A 20657-nucleotide genomic window follows, 5' to 3' on the forward strand; every position below is an offset into this window, starting at 1 on the left:
ATGAGTTAAGCATACAGAGAGAAACTTAGAACAATACCTTAGGTGTTAAGCTCTGTTCTGGTATAACAAAAACAATGCCTTAAACACCAATAATTTATTTATTATTATTACTATTTCTCAAGGTTCTGAGGGTTGACTGGGCTCAGTTAGGTGGTTCATGCTGGGGGTCTCTCAGACAGATGCAGGTAGACAAGGGTTAGGGCTGGGATCGTCTTGAAAGCTTCTTCACTCACATGGCACCTGGGCTAGAAGACTCAGAAATTGGGCACTGGACCAACTGGAGCTCAGACACCTCTTTCTCTCTCTGTCTTTCTGTCTTTTTCTTTCTCCCTCTCTCTTTGGGATCTCTGTCCAAATAGTGAACTTGCATTAGTTAGACTTCTTACTTGGCAGGTGAAGACTGCCAGAATCCCAGGAGAAGACAGGCAGAAGCTGCATGGTCTTTTCCAACCTAAACTCAAAAGCCATGCTGTGTCCTTTTACCACATTCTCTTCATCTAGGTCATCACAAAGTTTTGTCCAAGTTTGAGGAGAAGGGACATACACTCCAAGTCTGGATGGGAACTGTGAATTTGCAATTATGTTTTAAAAACACCATGATCTTTTTTTTTTTTTTAATCTTTATTGGAGTAGAGTTGCTTTACTATGTTGTGTTAGTTTCTACCGTACAGCAAAGTGAATCAACTATACGTACTACACATATATCCTCTCTTTTTGGATTTCCTTCCCATTTATGTCACCGCAGAGCATTGAGTAGAGTTCCCTGTGCTATACAGTAGGTTCTCATTAGTTATCTATTTTGTACATAGTATCAATAGTGTATATATGTCAATCCCAATCTCCCAATTCATCCACCCCCCCTTTTCCCCCTTGGGATCCATACATATGTTCTTTACGTCTGTGTCTCTATTTCTGCTTTGTAAATAAGGTCGTCTATATCAATTTTTTTTTCAGATTCCACATATATGCGTTAATATACAATATATGTTTATCTCTTTCTGACTTACTTCACTCTGTATGACAGTCTCTATCTCCATCTATGTCTCTACAAATGACCCGATTTCATTCCTTTTTATGGCTGAGTAATATGCCATCATATATATGTACCACATCTTCTTTATCCATTCCTCTGTTGATGGACATTTAGGTTGTTTCCATGTCCTGGCTATTGTAAATAGTGCTGCAATGAATATTGGGGTGCATGTGTCTTTTTGAATTATGGTTTTCTCTGGGTATATGCCCAGGAGTGGGATTGCTGGGTCACATGGTAGTTCTATATTTAGTTTTTTAAGGAACCTCCATACTGTTCTGCACAGTGGCTGTATCAATTTACATTCCCACCAACAGTGCAAGAGGGTTCCCTTTTCTCCACACCCTCTCCAGCATTTAATGTTTGTAGATTTTGTGATGATGGCCATTCTGACCAGTGTGAGGTGATATCTAATTGTAGTTTTGATTTGCATTTCTCTAATAATTTCTTTTCATGTGTTTGTTGGTCATCTGTATGTCTTCTTTGGAGAAATGTCTATTTAGGCCTTCCACCCATTTTTTGATTGGGTTGTTTGTTTTTTTGATATTGAGCTGCATGTGCTGTTTATATATTTTGGAGATTAATCCTTTGTCAGTTGCTTCATTTGCAAATATTTTCCCCATTCTGAGGGTTGTCTTTTCATCTTTTTTATGGTTTCCTCTGCTGTGCAAAAGCTATTAATTTAATTAGGTCCCATTTGTTTATTTTATTCTCATTACCCTAGGAGGTGGGTCAAAAAAGATCTTGCTGCAATTTATATCAAAGAGTGTCCTGCCTGTTTTCCTCTAAGGGTTTTACAGTATCTGGCCTTACATTTAGGTCTTTAATCCATTTGGAGTTTATTTTTGTGTATGGTGTTAAGGAGTGTTCTAATTTCATTCTTTTACATGTAGTTGTCCATTTTTCCCAGCACCACTTATTGAAGAGGCTATCTTTGCTCCATTGTATATTCTTGCCTCCTTTGTCATAGATTGGGTGACCATAGGTGCGTGGGTTTATCTCTGGGCTTTCTGTCCTGTTCCATTGATCTCTATTTCTGTTTTTGTGCCAGTACCGTACTTGATTACTGTAGTCCTGTAGTATAGCCTGAAGTCAGGGAGCCTGATTCCTCCAGCTCCGTTTTTTGTTTTTGTTTTTTCCCTCAAGATTGCTTTTGCTATTTGAGGTCTTTTGTGTTTCCATACAAATTGTGAAACTTTTTGTTCTAGTTCTGTGAAGAATGCCATTGGTAGTTTGACAGGGATTGCATTGAATCTGTAGATTGCTTTCTGTAGTATAGTCATTTTCACAATTGATTCTTCCAATCCAAGAACATGCTATATCTCTCCATTTGTTTGTGTCATCTTTGACTTCTTTCATCAGTATCTTATAATTTTCTGCATACAGGTCTGTTGCCTCCTTAGGTAGGTTTATTCTTAGGTATTTTATTCTTTTTGTTGCAATGATAAATGGGATTGTCTCCTTAATTTCCCTTTCTGATCTTTCATTGTTAGTGTATAGGAATGCAAGAGATTTCTGTGTATTAATTTTGTATACTGTGACTTTACTAAATTCATTGATTAGCTCTAGTAGTTTTCTGGTGGCATCTTTAGGATTTTCTATGTATAGTATCATACATCCATAATTAGATCCTTCTCACAGCAACACTAATAAGGTTAGTAAAAACAGTATATCTATATCTTTTACTATTTGAAGACTCATTTTTACACAGCTTTAGGTTCACAGCAAAATTGAGAGAAAGGTAGAGACTTCCCATAAATCCCCTACCCCCACACATGCACAGACACCCCCATTATCAATATCTCCTACCACAGTGGTATCTTTGTTACAACTGATGAATGGAGATTGACACATCCGTGTATCCATTTTTAACATGAGGAAATCCTGACTCAGAAAGATTAAATAATTTGCTGAAAGTCACAAAACTGGACATTCTCAGAGCTTTCACTCCACCCAGGATGTTTTTACCCAAAGATACTTTTAACCCACATGTGATACTACTAATCTCACTCATCACATCTAGGTTTCATGACCATCACATTGAGTGAGCACAAAAACCTCTGAGTTGAGAAAAAAGCAACTGTCACTCCCACATGGAACACCGTATATACTAATGGACACATAAATAGCTAATCAAGCCCTTTTTCTGGACCTTCCTCACAAGCCTGTTTATACTCCGCTGTCATAAAAATTGTTAGTTTCCTGGAAAGATGAAGAAGAAAGCTGTGAGGCATCAAACTTGAGAATTCTTTCTTCCTTCTAACAGAGAGGCTCACATATCTCCTACCCACACAGTCTGATTCTTTTTGGACTCTTAACCCAAGCTTATGCCCTATAAGCATGCGGGAAACATCTGCACGGGGGTCAAAATTACAAAACTACTGGTTTACTACAGATAGAGAAACATCAAACAGTAGACAGTTATGAATTTAGAGACAGAGGAAGCAGAAGAGACAGGGCAAAGGTAAAAAGAGGCAGCCTAGTATAGATAAAATTATAACAATATAATTCCTTATATTTATACTAGTATTTTAGAAGTCAGGTTTACATGGATTATTTCACTTACCAGCAACGAAAAGAAAAAAAGGAGATATTATTTTATTCAACATCTGTGAATGGACAAAAATAACCCTCATAGGCACAGAGATGGTAACAACAGAGCTGGGTCTGTAACTCAGGCATTTAATCCTAGTCCTGACCACTGCTTACTACCCACAGGGTGGGGTTGGGGTAACTCATTCTAGTCTTGTTAGATGTGCCATTTAACTTCTTCTGCCTGAGTTTCCTTGTCTTTATACTTTAAGGGGGTTGTTCCAAATGGCTTTTAACGTCCCTTCTCTGATATTGCATATGTCATGATGAAAGTGTCATGGTATGCTCTGATGCCAGCAGAAGGTAAGAATGAGCCTGATCAAAATTATCCTTAAAAATCCCTAAGTAGGGTGCCATATTGGAAACTGATACACATCACTCTTTAAGAGCAGTTTTCTTCCCTGGGTTTTTTCCTGTTGGGGTTTCCTTTGATGAGCCCTAGATGAAGTCAATGACTTCAGCTAAAGGTTAAGGGTCCATTTGAAATACATTCAACATGGAGACGTGCTCAGCCTGGAAACTGAGATTAGCAAAAGGGGCAATTGATTCATTTCTCTACATAACAGTCACAACCTCAATGGAGTGGCTGGCAGATAAAACTATAGTATGAAATTGCTATTTAACATTGGGTTATTGGATTTTCATTTGTTTGTTGTTTTTTCCTTTTGTTTGTTTTTGTTTTTTCTTTTTTTTTTCTCTTAAAGGGGGCTGAGCACATAGAGATCACTTAAGTATCATTCAATACTATTATTAAGTAAGTAAATATAAAGAATTATGAGCCACAGTTAGACAGAAGAAGAATAATCTATCTATATACATGGAGCATATGAACTGAGAGATAAACACCTAGATTCAAAATCAGACTCTTCTTCTAATTCCTTGGTAATCTTGGAATTGGAATCTGTAAAACTGAAACAACAACACCTACACGTGGGCTTGTAAAGAGAAGTAAATGAAATAATATGCATAAAGTGCTTAACACAGAATCTGGCATACCACAAATGCTCAGAAATGTCACTGAAAATAATTATTTTTATATTATCACCAAAGGGCGAGAATCTGGGCAGGAAGTAGCCCAAGGAAAGAATATTGTAGAAGCCATAAATAAGCCTAGGGATATACAAAAATGTATCATCCCATCAAGAATTATCCTTTCAGATGGGGTAAGCAAATGTTTCTGTGAGTAGATATTTTGGGAAGATGGTACTTGAGTGTGTGTTGCTGATGTCTTATTCTTTCCAAGTCCCATTCTGCATTATCTCCAAAGCAAAACAACAACTAAAATGGGCACCCTGGAATAGCCTTTATGACACACCTGCTATAAAGTTAAAGGCAAGAACAGAACTTAGTTTACCTCTGCATTAGGCAGGAGCTACAGTCCCAGGAGTGGAGAGGCCTAGGGCAAGCATTTGAAGGTTGAAGTTCTTTAAGAGGGTTGGCCATCAAAGAAATATCCCTGGGAATTTGTGTAGCTGTGTGTGTTTGTGTGTGTGTGTGTGTGTGTGTATGTGTGAGAGAGAGAGCAGGTTTTCTGACCCCTTGGGAACTCCAAGGGATCAGAGAAGTTATGCATTTGAGCCAAAAACTATACCCCAAACCTGAGGCTAAGGAAAAGCAAATCCTATAGCATTGCAATTGGAGAAACAAGGAAGCAGAGAAACTTTTCCCCAGTGTTTCAAGAGGGGACAAATTCATGCAAATTAATATGACTACCTCACAGGGGCAAAGAATAATGTCCCTTCTACCACTCCAGGGTTTGCTGTAGCTAGGAGACCCAATACCTTGATCTGACCACTTCTCATAACAGAACTTCCAGTATTATGCCAACAGATCCTCAACCATTTTTCATTTTTACCCAAGACCTCAATCAAGGAAGGAGTGAGATGCGGTAGAAGAAAAAAGAGAGTGAGAGGGGAAGAAATCTCCCACATTCAGATTGAACAGACCACTAGGAGCTAGTCTGTTGAATACTGTATTTACCTGGGTCATGAAGACCATGTCACATATGGTGCAGCGGTGGAAGAAAATTTATCTTAAGAGAAATGGGTAATGCCAGTGTCAGTAAGGCTGAGGTGAAAATGGGTTGTCTTTATACTGGGAAAAAGGAAAAGAATCATTAAACTCTGGAAGCCAATGGATGGTACCCTCTGACTGTAAGATAAAAAGGTGTGGAAGTATGTCATTAGAAGGAGAAACAACACTCTAATACAGGGGTCCCCAACCCCCGGTACTGGTCTGTGGCCTGTTAGGAACCAGGCCACACAGCAGGAGGTGAGCGGCAGGTGAGTGAGAGAAGCTTCATCTGTGTTTACAACTGCTCCCCATCACTCGCATTACCGCCTGAGCTCCACCTCCTGCCAGATCAGCGGCGGCATGAGATTCCCATCGGAGTGCAAACCCTAACGTGAACTGTGCATGCAAGGGGTCTAGGTTGCGCACTCCTTATGAGAATCCAATGCCTGATGATCTGAGGTGGGGCTGAGGTGGTGATGCTAGCCCTGGGCAGTGGCTGCAAAAACAGATTATCATTAGCAGAGAGGTTTGACTGCACAGACACCATAATAAATCAATTGTTTGCAGACTCATATCAAAGCCCTAACAGTGAGTGGCAAGTGACAAGCTGCATCTTACAGAGCAGACTGGACATAAGCAACATACTTCAGGTGTCACTGTCTCCCATTACCCCCAGATGGAACCATCTAGTTGCAGGAAAACAAGCTCAGGGCTCCCACTGATTCTGCATTATGGTGAGTTGTATAATTATTTCATTATATGTTACAATGTAATAATAATAGAAATAAAGTGCACAATAAATGTAATGCACTTGAATCATCCTGAAACCATCCCCCACCCCCACCCCTGGTCCATGGAAAAACTGTCTTCCATGAAACCGGTCCCTGGTGCCAAAAAGTCTGGGGACCGCTGCTCTAATACATGGGATCCTGTCAAGAGCTAGGCTCTAGAGTTTAGGGTCAGTGACTACTTAAAACAACCATTTAATATGACAGGATGAGTTATTCTCAGCCCTATACTTGTGCTCTTCACATGCATTCATTTAGGTTGTATTAAATGGCCTTTGCTATGTGTGGTCAGCAATGGAATTGTTTGCATATATTCCTATTCTATGATCCGGTGTGAGGATCGCCCTTCTCTTCCCGCTTTGAGGTTAGATGTGGTCCCATGACTTGCTTTTCAAATATGAGCAGAACTAACATGTGTCACTTTCTGGCAGAAAACTTTAAGAAAGATGATTTACTGCATCATCTTTCCTTGCTTTGGTGACTATAAAAACATGTATCAAGATAGAGCCTCCATCACCCTGTGTCCCTAAGTGGCTACAATGAGCGGGACACGCCTGCTGACCTGAGATGGATATGTACTGTGAATGACAAGTAGGCATTTACTATGTTGGGTCATTAAAATGACTGCTCATTATCTCCTCCCCATTTCACAGTTGTGAGATTGCTTTAGAAACCACCACTTGTGCAAGTCGCTAAGACTAGTGTGTATTGCATCTGAAATTAAAACTTAAATCTTATTTCCTCTGGCTCACTAAATCTCCCTTCCTCCCACAAAGGCCTTCAGATGGGTCCGAGTTGCCAAAATCCTGTGAGTTTTTGACGTCCATGCCTCAAATCCATTGTCTTCGGTTAGCAAGTCTAAATTTAGATGGTAACTTATATTTGCTTCCATTATTAAAAATAAAAGTGAACCTCAAAAAATTATGGAATGAACTCCATATACAGCTGTCTAAACCTTTACCCTTTCACCAAAGAGTCTTCAAAACCATGACCTCCTTACATTATGCCTTTAGTGAAAATTTCGTCCACATAGAAACCACAGGTGACATCTAAGCAATTACATATTTTTCAGTGCTTGTCTTTTCGATTTTCCCATCTTCAAGTTCTTTTCTTGTGTCAAAGCTGATTTTCTGTTTCCCTGTTCCTCCCACATGCCACTTTAGGAAGCTTTGTATTAAAGGCTGCTTTCCAAGCCATGGAAGAGGAAGCAGGACAGTTTCCACCCCTTTAGACACACGGAAGAATCCTCTTGCACTTCACGCGTCTTCAGAAAGGAGTCTTAAAAGTCCAAAAGAATAGTTTAAAAGCTTTGCCAATTGCTAGTGACCATGACTCTTTCCATCTAATTTATCTCAATCTGCAAGGCCTGCATTAGTCTCTATTCCTATAGCAAAGTAACAGACTGTCTTTAAGGCTTTCATTTCTTATTGTTATATTATTTTCTCTCTCACAACACTTTTTTCATTTTCCCTAAACCTTTTTTCTGTACACTTCTCCAACTCTACATTCATCTTGACAAGAAACAGGGAAGTAACTTGGAGAAAAGAAGGACAAGGAGAAAAAGGAAAAAGAGAAGAAGTGGTTACCTGCTTTCACCAAGAGAAGTAACAGCACATTCCCATCTGCGTTTGCCTGGGGGTGAAGACACTTATGAATCAATGACCAAAAGTGAGAGAAGTATTGCTAATAGGAATGAGAAGAACAGGTAAACTCTAGATTCCTCTCAATTATATTGAACTATATATAGTGTATATAGTGTGTATCTATTGCTATACTGGACCCACAGAATGGTTTGAGGTCGAATACGGTTTTTAAAACAATCTTACACAATTCAAAAAAGCACTTTGGCATTCTACTCCAACAAATTATTTATATATACAATTCAATCTTGAATAGGTGGGGGTTTCTTCATTGAAATATAGTTGATTTATAGGATTGTGTTAGTTTCAGGTATAGAGCATAGTGATTCAGTATTTTTGCAGATTATATTCCATTATAGGTTATTGCAAGATAATGGGTATAATTCTCTGTACTATAAGTAAATCCTTGTTGCTTATCTATTTTAGATATAGTAGTTTATATACTTTAATCCCATATTCCTAATTTATCTTTCCCCCCGCCTCCCATTTGGTAACCACAAATTTATTTTCTATGTCTGTGAGTCTGTTTCTGTTTTACATATACATTTATTTGTATTGTGTTTTTAGATTCAGGTGGATTATTTTTACATCATTTAGTTATTCACCGAGAAAATTGCCTAACAGTCTTATGACTGTACATATCACAAAAGGTCATCAGACCATGGAATTACAAACCTGACTGTGCACAAGAGCCACCCGTGGAATTTTTTTTAAATTTTGACTTCCAGATCTTTCCCCTTTATTTTTAATGAGTTCCATGTGTGATTCTGATGTACATCCAGCTTGAGAATCACTAGTTTGGTCTATCTCTCTCTAAATTGTTCATCTTCAGTCTTGAAAAATTAAAATTCCCAAAGTGTGAATGCTTATAGTATGAATCAACTTCTTACTCATATTAGTATTTCAGTTTAAGAACACAAAGGCTCTCCTTGATGACTGTAAGCTGTCTAGATCATTTTATGGGTGTAAAGTACGTTACTAGAACAGTTGTTTATTTTACCATTTTTTTTAACATCTTCATTGGAGTATAATTGCTTTACATTGTTGTGTTAGTTTCTGATGTACAACAAAGTAAATCAGCTATATGTACACTTATAATCCCATATCCCCCCTCTCTTGAGTCTCCCTCCCACCCTCCCTATCCCACCCCTCTAGGTAGTCACAAAGCACTGAGCTGATCTCCCTGTGTTATGCAGCTGCTTCCCACTAGTTATCTATTTTACATTTGATAGTGTATATATGTCAATGCCACTCTCTCACTTCATCCCAGCTTACCCTTCCCCCTCCCCGTGTCCTTAAGTCCATTCTCTACATCTGCGTCCTTATTCCTGTCCAGCCCCTAGGTTCTTCACAAACTTTTTTTTTTTTTTTTAGATTCCATATACATATGTTAGCATACGGTGTTTGTTTTTCTCTCTCTGACTTACTTCACTCTGTATGACAGACTCTAGGTCCATCCACCTCACTACAAATAACTCAATTTCGTTTCTTTTTATGGCTGAGTAATATTGCATTGTATATATGTGCCACATCTTCTTTATCCATTCATCTGTCGATGGACACTTAGGTTGCTTCCATGTCCTGGCTATTGTAAATAGTGCTGCAATGAACATTGTGGTACATGACTCTTTTTGAAATTAGAACGTTCCCTAACACCATATACAAAAATAAACTCAAAATGGGTTAAAGACCTAAATGTAAGGCCAGACACTATAAAACTCTTAGAGGAAAATTTAGGAAGAATACTCTATGACTTAAATCACAGCAAGATCCTTTTTGACCCACCTCCTAGAGAAATGGAAATAAAAACAAAAATAAAAAAATGGGACCTAATGAAACTTAAAAGCTTTTGCACAGCAAAGGAAACCATAAACAAGATGAAAAGACAACCCTCAGAATGGGAGAAAATATTTGCAAATGAAGCAACTGACAAAGGATTAATCTCCAAAATATACAAGCAGCTCAATATCAAAAAAAACAAACAACCCAATCCAAAAATGGGCAGGAGACCTAAATAGACATTTCTCCAAAGAAGATATACAAATGGCCAACAAACACATGAAAGGATGCTCAACATCACTAATCATTAGAGAAATGCAAATCAAAACTACAATGAGGTATCACCTCACACAGGTCAGAATGGCCATCATCAAAAAATCTACAAACAATAAATGCTGGAGAAGATGTGGAGAAAAGGGAACCCTCTTGCACTGTTAGTGGGAATGTAAATTGATACAGCTACTATGGAAAACAGTATGGAGGTTCCTTAAAAAACTAAAAATAGAACTACCATATGACCCAGCAATCCCACTACTGGGCATATACCCTGAGAGCAGTTGTTTATAAGCTGCAGGGCCCCATTTTGTATGATGGTAAGTGTTTTAACTACTCCTTAAACGTAAATTGCTGGGTAAATTTCACTTTTAAAGAATTGTATTCACTCTTTCAGATCAGCTGGATACCACCTAATAAAGTTTAGCATCCCTGGTCACGGTCAAAAATGTAACATTTTCCCCCAAAACAAGTTGAAATCAATATTTTGAGAAGAGTGAGTTATTAAATATCTGGTCTCTAGCAGGAAGAGAGGAAATGGAGATTCTCCTCCACATAAGGAGAGGAAAAACATAACAGGAAATGCACAGGCAGGAGAACAGTCCACTTAGATCTCAGGCAGAACTTGTCAATCCCTTGAATCCTCTTCTTCCCACAGCTGCACTAAAATCGTTCCCCAATCACACTGCATTCTCTCCCACTCCGATGCCTCAGAACAGACTGTTCTGTACTCCTTGATGAAGTCCTGGTCTCTTAAGACCAGCTGAAATGTTACCGCTTCTGTGGAGGTTTCTTCAGTTCTCCAGGTCTGTCCTCTGCCCCCTCAAAGTCTCTATTTAGCTTCCATGATAGTGAAACTATCTGGTTTGATGTCAGTGTCCCCTGTTTGGCTATCAATTACATGAGAGCATTTCTGAATTTCCAGTTCCTAGCACAGTGCCAGACACCCAAAACCTGCTCAGTAAATGCTCACTGAATAAATATGAAATAATTTGCTTAATTAAATTTCCATTCTACTGGATCTAATCTGACCTAATTGTCTCTTAAAGTGGCAACTAGAAAGGGCTAGTTGTCCCCTAGGGTTCCATGACACAACAGTAAATCCGCTGGCCTTTTGAAACAATAGACAGAAGTCCCTGTCTGGCAGCTGCATTCAGCAACTTGCCAACAGAATTCTGTGACTGGATTGCTGTGGTTTGGACCCAGGAAGAGACAGATGATAGAGGAAAAACCTGGAGTGAAAAAGCCAGGAGTGTGTAACCAGGTGAGACAAATGAGCAGTTTGAAAACCGAGGAATATCAGCTGTATTCTGGCAGTAGGTATTGAGAACTGTCCCAAACCAAGAGGAGGACAGAGATAAAAGATCAGGGACATAGCCATGGATCCCAAGTCCCTGTATAGGTTACAGGGACTAGGGAATGATGATCCCGGTTTACTAGAACTAAAAGACTATCAATAGCCAGGACCCTAGAGTTACAAGTGATAAAAATCAGAAAATGAATGTAACTGCAAAAGAAGATATGGAAGAAGATATGTCCCTCCACTAGGACCTCAAAGCCCTCTCTGGTTGTCCTTACAATGTATCATATTGTCTTATCACCCTACCAGACTGTGAGCCCCTCAAGAAAAGCCATTTCAACCTATTCTTCTTTCTGTTCCCAACACCCACTAGGAACCCAGCATATTGTCTGACACTTAATTTACACCTAACATATTTTGCTGTTGAACTGACCTCTAAGAATGGAGAAGTGTCTAACTTACACCCTCCAAGTCCTAGAGCTAAAGACAAGATTTTAACCCAATGTGTTTTACTATATGAATTTCAGGCTACTTCAGGAGTTCCTTGATTCTGTCATTATGAGACATTTTTCCCCTAAATTACATGTGATGACTAGGGCTTCATACATTATAGAAATAAACAGATATGAGCAGAAGAGGAAAAATACACAGAAAGAATGTACTTTTTCTTAGTAATGATACACTCAAACATTTCTAGTGCCTGAGAAAGTAAAAGCTTCTTTAATTCCACTGCAGTTTTGCAATGAAATCTGCCACTGTACTGACTATTCGTTGCTCCAAACAAGCTTGGGTGTGCTGGCTGATATTTGGTGCAGCAACTCTGATACAGTGTAAGATTTCTGAGTGACAGAATGATATCAGCCTTTTGCAGAAGTTAGCTGCAATTTTATTGGAAAAAAAGATATCTGAGGAGATTGAGCAGTAACTGAATATGCATATACATGCCCCAGCAGTCAAAGAGCTGTGAAGTATTCACTTTTTCAAATTGACTTATGCAATAGAGAGAAAAACTCCTATGTTTCTTCAGGCCTTATACATCATGAAATGGGCACTATAAAACATTGCTTTCCTTTCTTGCTTTTTATCACTATGAGTCCAGACATAAGGTTATTTTAACAGCAAAAGGACATTCTATCCTATGCTTTCTTCACAAGGAGAATCTCAAATTTTTAGTTATTGAAATACAGCACATCCTGAACTCTCCACAGACTGGCCTGTGACTGGCAACACTGTGCCTTCTAGAATTGCAGTTCCTTTGCTATTCCCAAGTAAACTCAAGTTCAGAAACCCCATTGAAGGCTCTGGCCTAGAGTTTTCTCTTGTCCTGTCTTTGCCACCTGACCAAAAACTGGAGCTTCCTCTGTGGCTCTGCATGGCATGCAGTGACTCCCCTCTGGGATCTCCATGTGGTTGACAGGGTCTTGGTGCTCTGGCCGGGTGGCAGGCCTAAGACTGTGACATGCGAGAGCCAAGTTGAGGACATTGGACAACCAGAGACCTCCAAGCCCCACGTAATATAATCGATGAGAGCTCTCCCACATATCTACATATCAATGCTAAGACCCAGCTCCACTCAACGACTGGCAAGCTCCAGTGCTTGACACCACATGCCAAACAACTAGCAAGACAGGAATACAACTACACCCATTAGCAGAGAGGATGCCTAAAATCATAGTAAGTTCACAGACACACCAAAACACACCACCGGACGCGGTCCTGCCCACCAGAAAGACAAGATCCAACCTCATCCACCAGAACACAGGCACCAGCCCCCTCCACCGGGAAGCCTACACAAGCCACTGAACCAACCTTACCCACTGAAGGGAGACAACAAAAATAATGGGAACTCCAAACCTGCAGCCTGCGAAAAGGAGACCCCAAACACAGTAAGTTAAGCAAAATGAGAGGACAGAGAAATACACAGCAGATGAAGAAGCAAGGTAAAAACCCACCAGACCAAACAAATGAAGAGGAAATAGGCAGTCTATCTGAAAAAGAATTCAGAGTAATAATAGGAAAGATGATGCAAAATCTTGGAAATAGAATGGAGAAAATACAAGAAATGTTTAACAAGGACCTAGAAGAACTAAAGAGCAAACAAACAATGATGAACAACACAATAAATGAAATTAAAAATTCTCTAGAAGGGATCAATAGCAGAATAACTGAGGCAGAAGAACGTATAAGTGACCTGGAAGATAAAACAGTGGAAATAACTACTGCAGAGCAGAATAAAGAAAAAACAAGGAAAAGAATTGAAGACAGTCTCAGAGACCTTTGGGACAACATTAAACGCCCCAACATTCAAATTATAGGGGTCCCTGAAGAAGAAGAGAAAAAGAAAGGGACTGAGAAAATATTTGAAGAGATTATAGTTGAAAACTTCCCTAATATGGGAAAGGAAATAGTCAATCAAGTGCAGGAAGCACAGAGAGTCCCATACGGCACAAATCCAAGGAGAAACATGCCAAGACACATATTAATCAAACAATCAAAAATTAAATCCAAAGAAAAAATATTAAAAGCAGCAAGGGAAAAGCAACAATTAACATACAAGGGAATCCCCATAAGGTTAACTTGCAGAAACTCCGCAAGCCAGAAGGGAGTGGCAGGACATATTTAAAGTGATGAAAGGGAAAATCCTACAACCAAGATTACTCTGCCCAGCAAGGATCTCATTCAGATTTGACAGAGAAATCCAAACCTTAACAGACAAGCAAAAGCTAAGAGAATTCAGCACCACCAAACCAGCTTTACAACAAATGCTAAAGGGACTTCTCTAGGCAGGAAACACAAGAGATGGAATAGACCTACAATAACAAACCCAAAACAATTAAGAAAATGGTAATAGAACATACATATCAATAATTACCTTAAATGTAAATGTTTTAAATGCTCCAACCAAAAGACATAGACTGGCTGAATGGATACAAAAACAAGACCCGTATATATGCTGTCTACAAGAGACCCACTTCAGATCTAGGGACACATACAGACAAAGTGAGGGGATGGAAAAAGACATTCCATGTAAATGGAAATCAAAAGAAAGCTGGAGTAGCAATTCTCATATCAGACAAAATAGACTTTAAGATAAAGACTATTACAATAGACAAAGAAGGACACTACATAATGATCAAGGGATCAATCCAAGAAGAAGATACAACAATTGTAAATATTTATGCACCCAACATAGGAGTACCTCAATACATGAGTTAAATGCTAACAGCCATAAAAGGGGAAATCGACAGTAACACAATCATAGTAGTGGACTTTAACACCCCACTTTCACCAATGGACAGGTCATCCAACATGAAAATAAATAAGGAAACACAAGCTTTAAATGACACATTAGACAAGATGGACTTAATTGATATTTATAGGACATTCCATCCAAAAGCAACAGAATACACTTTCTTCTCAAGTGCTCATGGAACATTCTCCAGGATAGATCATATCTTGGGTCACAAATCAAGCCTTGGTAAAATTAAGAAAATTGAAATCATATCAAGTATCTCTTCTGACCACAACGCTATGAGACTAGATATCAATTACAGGAAAAAAAAGTGTAAAAAATACAAACACGTGGAGGGTAAACAATACACTACAAAATAACCAAGAGATCACTGAAGAAATCAAAGAGGAAATCAAAAAATATGTAGAAACAAATGACAATGAAAACATGATGACCCAAAACCTATGGGATGCAGCAAAAGCAGCTCTAAGAGGGAAGTTTACAGCAATACAATCCTGCCTCAACAAACAAGAAAAATCTCAAACAACCTAAGCTTACACCTAAAGCAATTAGAGAAAGAAGAACAAAAAACCCCAAAGTTAGCAGAAAGAAAGAAATCCTATAAAACAGATCAGAAATAAATGAAAAAGAAATGAAGGAAACAATAGCAAAGATCAGTAAAACTGAAAGCTGCTTCTCTGAGAAGAGAAACAAAATTGATAAACCATGAGCTAGACTCATCAAGAAAAAAAGGAAGACTCAAATCAACAGAATTAGAAATGAAAAATGAGAAGTAACAACTGACACTGCAGAAATACAAAGGATCATGAGAGAGTAATACAGGCAACTATATGCCAATAAAATGGACAACCTGGAAGAAATGGACAAATTCTTAGAAAAGCACAACCTTCTGAGAGTGAACCAGGAAGAAATAGAAAATATAAACAGACCAATCACAAGCACTGAAATTGAAACTGTGATTAAAAATCTTCCAACAAACAAAAGCCCAGGACCAGATGGCTTCACAGGTGAATTCTATCAAACATTTAGAGAAGAGTTAACACCTATCCTTCTCAAACTCTTCCAAAATATAGCAGAGGGAGGAACACTCCCAAACTCATTCTATGAGGCCACCATCACCCTGATACCAAAACCAGGAAAAGATGTCACAAAAAAAGAAAACTACGGGCCAATATCACTGATGAATATAGATGCAAAATCGTCAAGAAAATACTGGCAAACAGAATCCAACAGCACATTAAAAGGATCATACACCATGATCAAGTGGGATTTATCCCAGGGATGCAAGGATTCTTCAATATATGCAAATCAATCAATGTCATAAACCATATTAACAAATTGAAGGATAAAAACCATATGATCATCTCAATAGATGCAGAAAAAGCGTTTGACAAAATTCAACACCGATTTATGATAAAAATCCTCCAGAAGTAGGCATAGAGGGAACTTACCTCAACATAATAAAGGCCATATATGACAAACCCACAGCCAACATCGTCCTCAATGGTGAAAAACTGAAACCATTTCCACTAAGATCAGGAACAAGACAAGGTTGCCCACTCTCACCACTACTTTTCAACATAGTTTTGGAAGTTTTAGCCATGGCAATCAGAGAAGAAAAAGAAATAAAGGAATCCAAATCGGAAAAGAAGAAGTAAAACTGTTACTGTTTGCAGGTGACATGATACTATACATAGAGAATCCTAAAGATACTACCAGAAAACTACTAGAGCTAATCAATGAATTTGGTAAAATAGCAGGATACAAAATTAAGGCACAGAAATCTCTTGCATTCCTATACACTAATGATGGAAAATCTGAAAGAGAAATTAAGGAAACACTCCCATTTACCATTGCAACAAAAAGAATAAAATACCTAGGAATAAACCTACCTAAGTAGACAAAAGATCTGTATGCAGAAAACTATAAGACACTGATGAAAGAAATTAAAGATGATACAAACAGATGGGGAGATATACCATGCTCTTGGATTGGAAGAATCAACATTGTGAAAATGACTATAGTACCCAAAGCAATCTACAGATTCAATACAATCCCTATCAAGCTACCAATGGCATTTTTCACAGAACTAGAACAAAAAATTTCACAATATCTATGGAAACACAAAAGACTCCAAATAGCCAAAGCAATGTTGAGAAAGAAAAATGGACCTGGAGGAATCAGGCTCCCTGACTTCAGACTATACTACAAAGCTACAGTAATCAAGACAGTACGGTACTGGCACAAAAACAGAAATATAGATCAATGGAACAGGATAGATAGCCCAGAGATAAACCCACGCACATATGGTCACCTTATTTTTGATAAAGGAGGCAAGAATATACAATGGAGAAAAGACAGCCTCTTCCATAAGTGGTGCTGGAAAAACTGGAGAGCTACATGTAAAAGAATGAAATTAGAACACTCTCTAGGGCTTCCCTGGTGGCGCAGTGGTTAAGAATCCGCCTGCCAATGCAGTGACACGGGTTCAAGCCCTGGTCCGGGAAGGTCCCACATGCCGTGGGGCAACTGAGCCCGTGTGCCACAACTACTGAGCCCGTGTGCCACAACTCTGAAGCCCATGAACCTAGAGCCCGTGCTCCACAACAAGAGAAGCCACCACAATGCGAAACCCACGCACCACAACAAAGAGTAACCCCCACTCGCTGCAACTAGAGAAAAGACCACGCGCAGCAACAAAGACCCAATCCAGCCAAAAATAAAATAAATAAAATAAATAAATTAACACTCTCTAATACCATACACAAAAATAAAATCAAAATTGATTAAAGACCTAAATGTAAAGCCAGACACTATAAAAATGTCTTAGAGGAAAACATAGGCAAAGCACTCTATGACTTAAATCACAGCAAGATCCCTTTTGACCCACCTCCTAGAGTAATGGAAATAAAAACAAAAATAAACAAATGGGACCTAATGAAACTTAAAAGATTTTGCACAGCAAAGGAAACCATAATCAAGATGAAAAGACAACCCTCAGAATGGGAGAAATATTTGCAACCGAAGCAACTGACAAAGGATTAATCTCCAAAATATATAAGCAGCTCATGCAGCTCAATATCGAAAAAAAAACAACCCAATCCAAAAATGGGCAGAAGACCTAAATAGACATTTCTCCAAAAAAGATAAACAGATTGCCAACAGACACATGAAAGGATGCGCAACATCACTTACCATTAGAAAAATGCAAATAAAAATTACAATGAGGTATCACCTCACACAGGTCAGAATGGCCATCATCAAAATATCTACAAACAATAAATACTGGAGAGGATGTGGAGAAAAGGGAACTCTCTTGCACTGTTGGTGGGAATGTAAACTGATACAACCACTATGGGGAACAGTATGGAGGTTCCTTAAAAAACTAAAAATAGAACTACCATATGACCCAGCAATCCCCCTACTGGGCATATACCCTGAGAAAACCATAATTCAAAAAGGGACATGTACCGCAATGTTCATTGCAGCATTATTTACAATAGCCATGACATGGAAGCAACCTAAGTGTCCATTGACAGATGAATGGATAAAGAAGATGTGGCACATATATACAATGGAATATTACTCAGCCATAAAAAGAAACGAAATTGAGTTATTTGTAGTGAGGTGGATGGACCTAGAGTGTGTCATACAGAGTGAAGTAAGTCAGAAGAGAAAAACACATACCGTATGCTAACACATACATATATGGAATATAAAAAATAAAAAAAGGTTCTGAAGAACTTAGGAGCAGGACAGTCATAAAGACACAGATGTAGAGAATGGACCTGAGGACACTGGGATGGGGAAGGGTAAGCTGGGATGAAGTGAGAGGGTGGCATTGACATATATACACTACCAAATGTAAAATAGATAGCTAGTGGGAAGCAGCCGCATAGCACAGGGAGGTCTGCTCGATGCTTTGTGACAACATAGAACAGTGGGATAGGGAGGGTGGGAGGGAGACGCAAGAGGAAGGGGATATGTGGTTATATGTATTCATATACAAATTCAAATTCAAATCCATGAAGTAGAGCCTAAAACAAATTTACTTTCTGAAGGAGTGATTCCAAGCCCTAGATGTTCCCAATTATGCAAAGAGTTATCACAAGAGATATTCAAATAAATTTATAAGAATAAATATATTACTTTAAAACATTAACATGTATAATATCGTATTTTTAGGAAGTATATATCTAAGACATAGAAAAGATATTGTGAAATGAGAAAGTGATAAGATGTTACAACGGCGAAATCTTTAGATTCTAAAGAGATTCCAATTCCACATTCTAGAATAAAGATTCTAGTTTTGCCCAGGATGGTTACTGTGGCTATTTTGAGGTGAACGGGGAGGCTCTGAGCCATGTCAAAGTGGAGGAGTGTGGGCCAATGGGAAACTTTATTATACTGATACAAGCAACACACATTCATTGTAGAAAAAGTAGAGAATACCAGGAAGCAAAAGATTTTTTTTTAAAAAAACCCTATAACCCCATAACTTATTAGATAACCATATTAGTAAGCTTTTAAAGTATACTTTCTAGAATTTTTTCATATGCTTTAGTTGCAAAAAAAAAAAAGGAATTATACCTACATATAATACTTTTGTAACCTGTTTCCATTGACTTCACAATACATTTCAAGCTGAGTGGTATAGCATTGTTGAAATTTATACCATGATTTATTTAACTAGTACTATAAGTACCCTATTGTTGGCTAGTTTGATTGCTTCTGATTTCTATCATAAATAATTTTACAATGAAAATCTTTGTAAATGAATCTTTACACACATCCTAAATTCCATTAGGATACATTTTTAGAAATGGAATTGAGGAGCGAAGGGATGGGCACATTTTTATATTTTCTCAAAGTATTCCCAAATTTTCCTACAGAAAGTTGGTATCAGCAAAGTAGGAGACTGCTCATACCCGTAGGCTGGTTATTTGTATTCATGGATGCTATTTTCTTGTACTAACTTGTGTCACTCGTAGTGCCACAATATTCCAATAATGACTGAAGGGATCTTGGACATTCCAAAGCTCACCACAGCAGTAGAGAGTAAGGTTCATTTCCTTGGAAACCTCTTTCTTTTTCCTGAGTAGTTACACATGGCTATCACATGATCTTTTTCAGATATCCCCAATCAGTTAACAACAGTTTAACACAAATGAGAGTATTTCACTTATGGATGATCATTACAATAGGCTACAATTTATGCTAAATCATGTGTGAGATTTCTCAATGAGAAAAATGTATACTGAGAACAGATCTTGAATGATTTAGTATTTGAACACCAGCACTCACACACTGCACCATGTAGATTATGCAAAATTTTGGTTCAGGAGAGAGATGCTTGAAAACACTTTTGTTTCTCTTTGAGGCCAGTAGTTGAACGTGTTTTAAACACTTATTTCATTAAAATCAATTAATTGGTTAATTTCCCTAGCCCCAGAAGGAAATGTTGAGAGGAAAAGTCAGTTTCAATCTGTGGGGAAAATGATGGCAATGCCACTTTTAACAACTAATTATAGGAATTGTCTTCTAGAACACCTGGGCTGCAGTCTCGAACTAGATTCCTTCTGCTGCTTTTTATTCTTTTCTTTTGATTTTTTTTTTAACAAGAAAGAAGAAATTACAACAGGCAATTCTGTCTAAGAAAAGGAAAGGATTAAAAAAGAGAAGGCTTCATTTTGAGGCATCCACAGGACACCATGGAAAGCTCCCAGGCACTAGAAAAGAAAATCTCATTCCACAGACATAAATAAGAATCAATCCTTCTGGACAGAGCTTAAGACAGGAGGTGGGGGTGATAAAATTACAGTACATTTTTAAAGCATGGGCTTTGCAAGCTGCATGTCCTCAAGAAAAAACTAACTTTAAGGAATTGAGGTGAATTCAGCATGTGGAGATTGTGTCACTTCCTACTATTGTTCTATGGTCTTTTAATTATGGTAGGATCTGGCGTCTGGCCCTGGAATGCATAGGTTCT

The 20657-nt window shown here is 38.3% G+C and overlaps 2 protein-coding genes across 17 annotated transcripts in view; one reads left to right on the top strand and one right to left on the bottom strand.

Annotated features, from left to right (window-relative positions):
* The window catches only part of HTR7 (5-hydroxytryptamine receptor 7), a 680316-nt gene that overhangs the window by 616113 nt on the left and 43546 nt on the right, over positions 1-20657 (top strand). For both annotated transcript variants that reach the window (XM_082423804.1, XM_082423808.1), the window contains one exon: positions 7944-8128. The gene's annotated coding sequence lies outside the window, so the exon portion shown is untranslated. The remainder of the gene's footprint in view (positions 1-7943; positions 8129-20657) is intronic.
* Positions 1-20657, bottom strand: part of LOC309642373 (uncharacterized protein) — a 268819-nt gene that overhangs the window by 41952 nt on the left and 206210 nt on the right. For 3 of the 15 annotated variants that reach the window (XR_014253112.1, XR_014253113.1, XR_014253119.1), the window contains one exon: positions 8010-8055. The exons of 10 other annotated variants lie outside the window; for them this stretch is intronic. Coding sequence is in view for 1 of the 5 variants with exons in the window: in XM_082423953.1 (XP_082280079.1) it covers positions 5712-5716; positions 8010-8055 (51 nt within the window). In the remaining 4 variants the exon portion in view is untranslated. 2 more of the 15 variants (XM_082423953.1, XR_014253121.1) reach the window with 2 other exon arrangements.

The sequence above is a fragment of the Balaenoptera physalus genome, assembly GCF_965194825.1.
Source record: "Balaenoptera physalus genome assembly, chromosome: 14".
In the NCBI taxonomy this organism is placed as follows: Eukaryota; Metazoa; Chordata; class Mammalia; order Artiodactyla; family Balaenopteridae; genus Balaenoptera; species Balaenoptera physalus.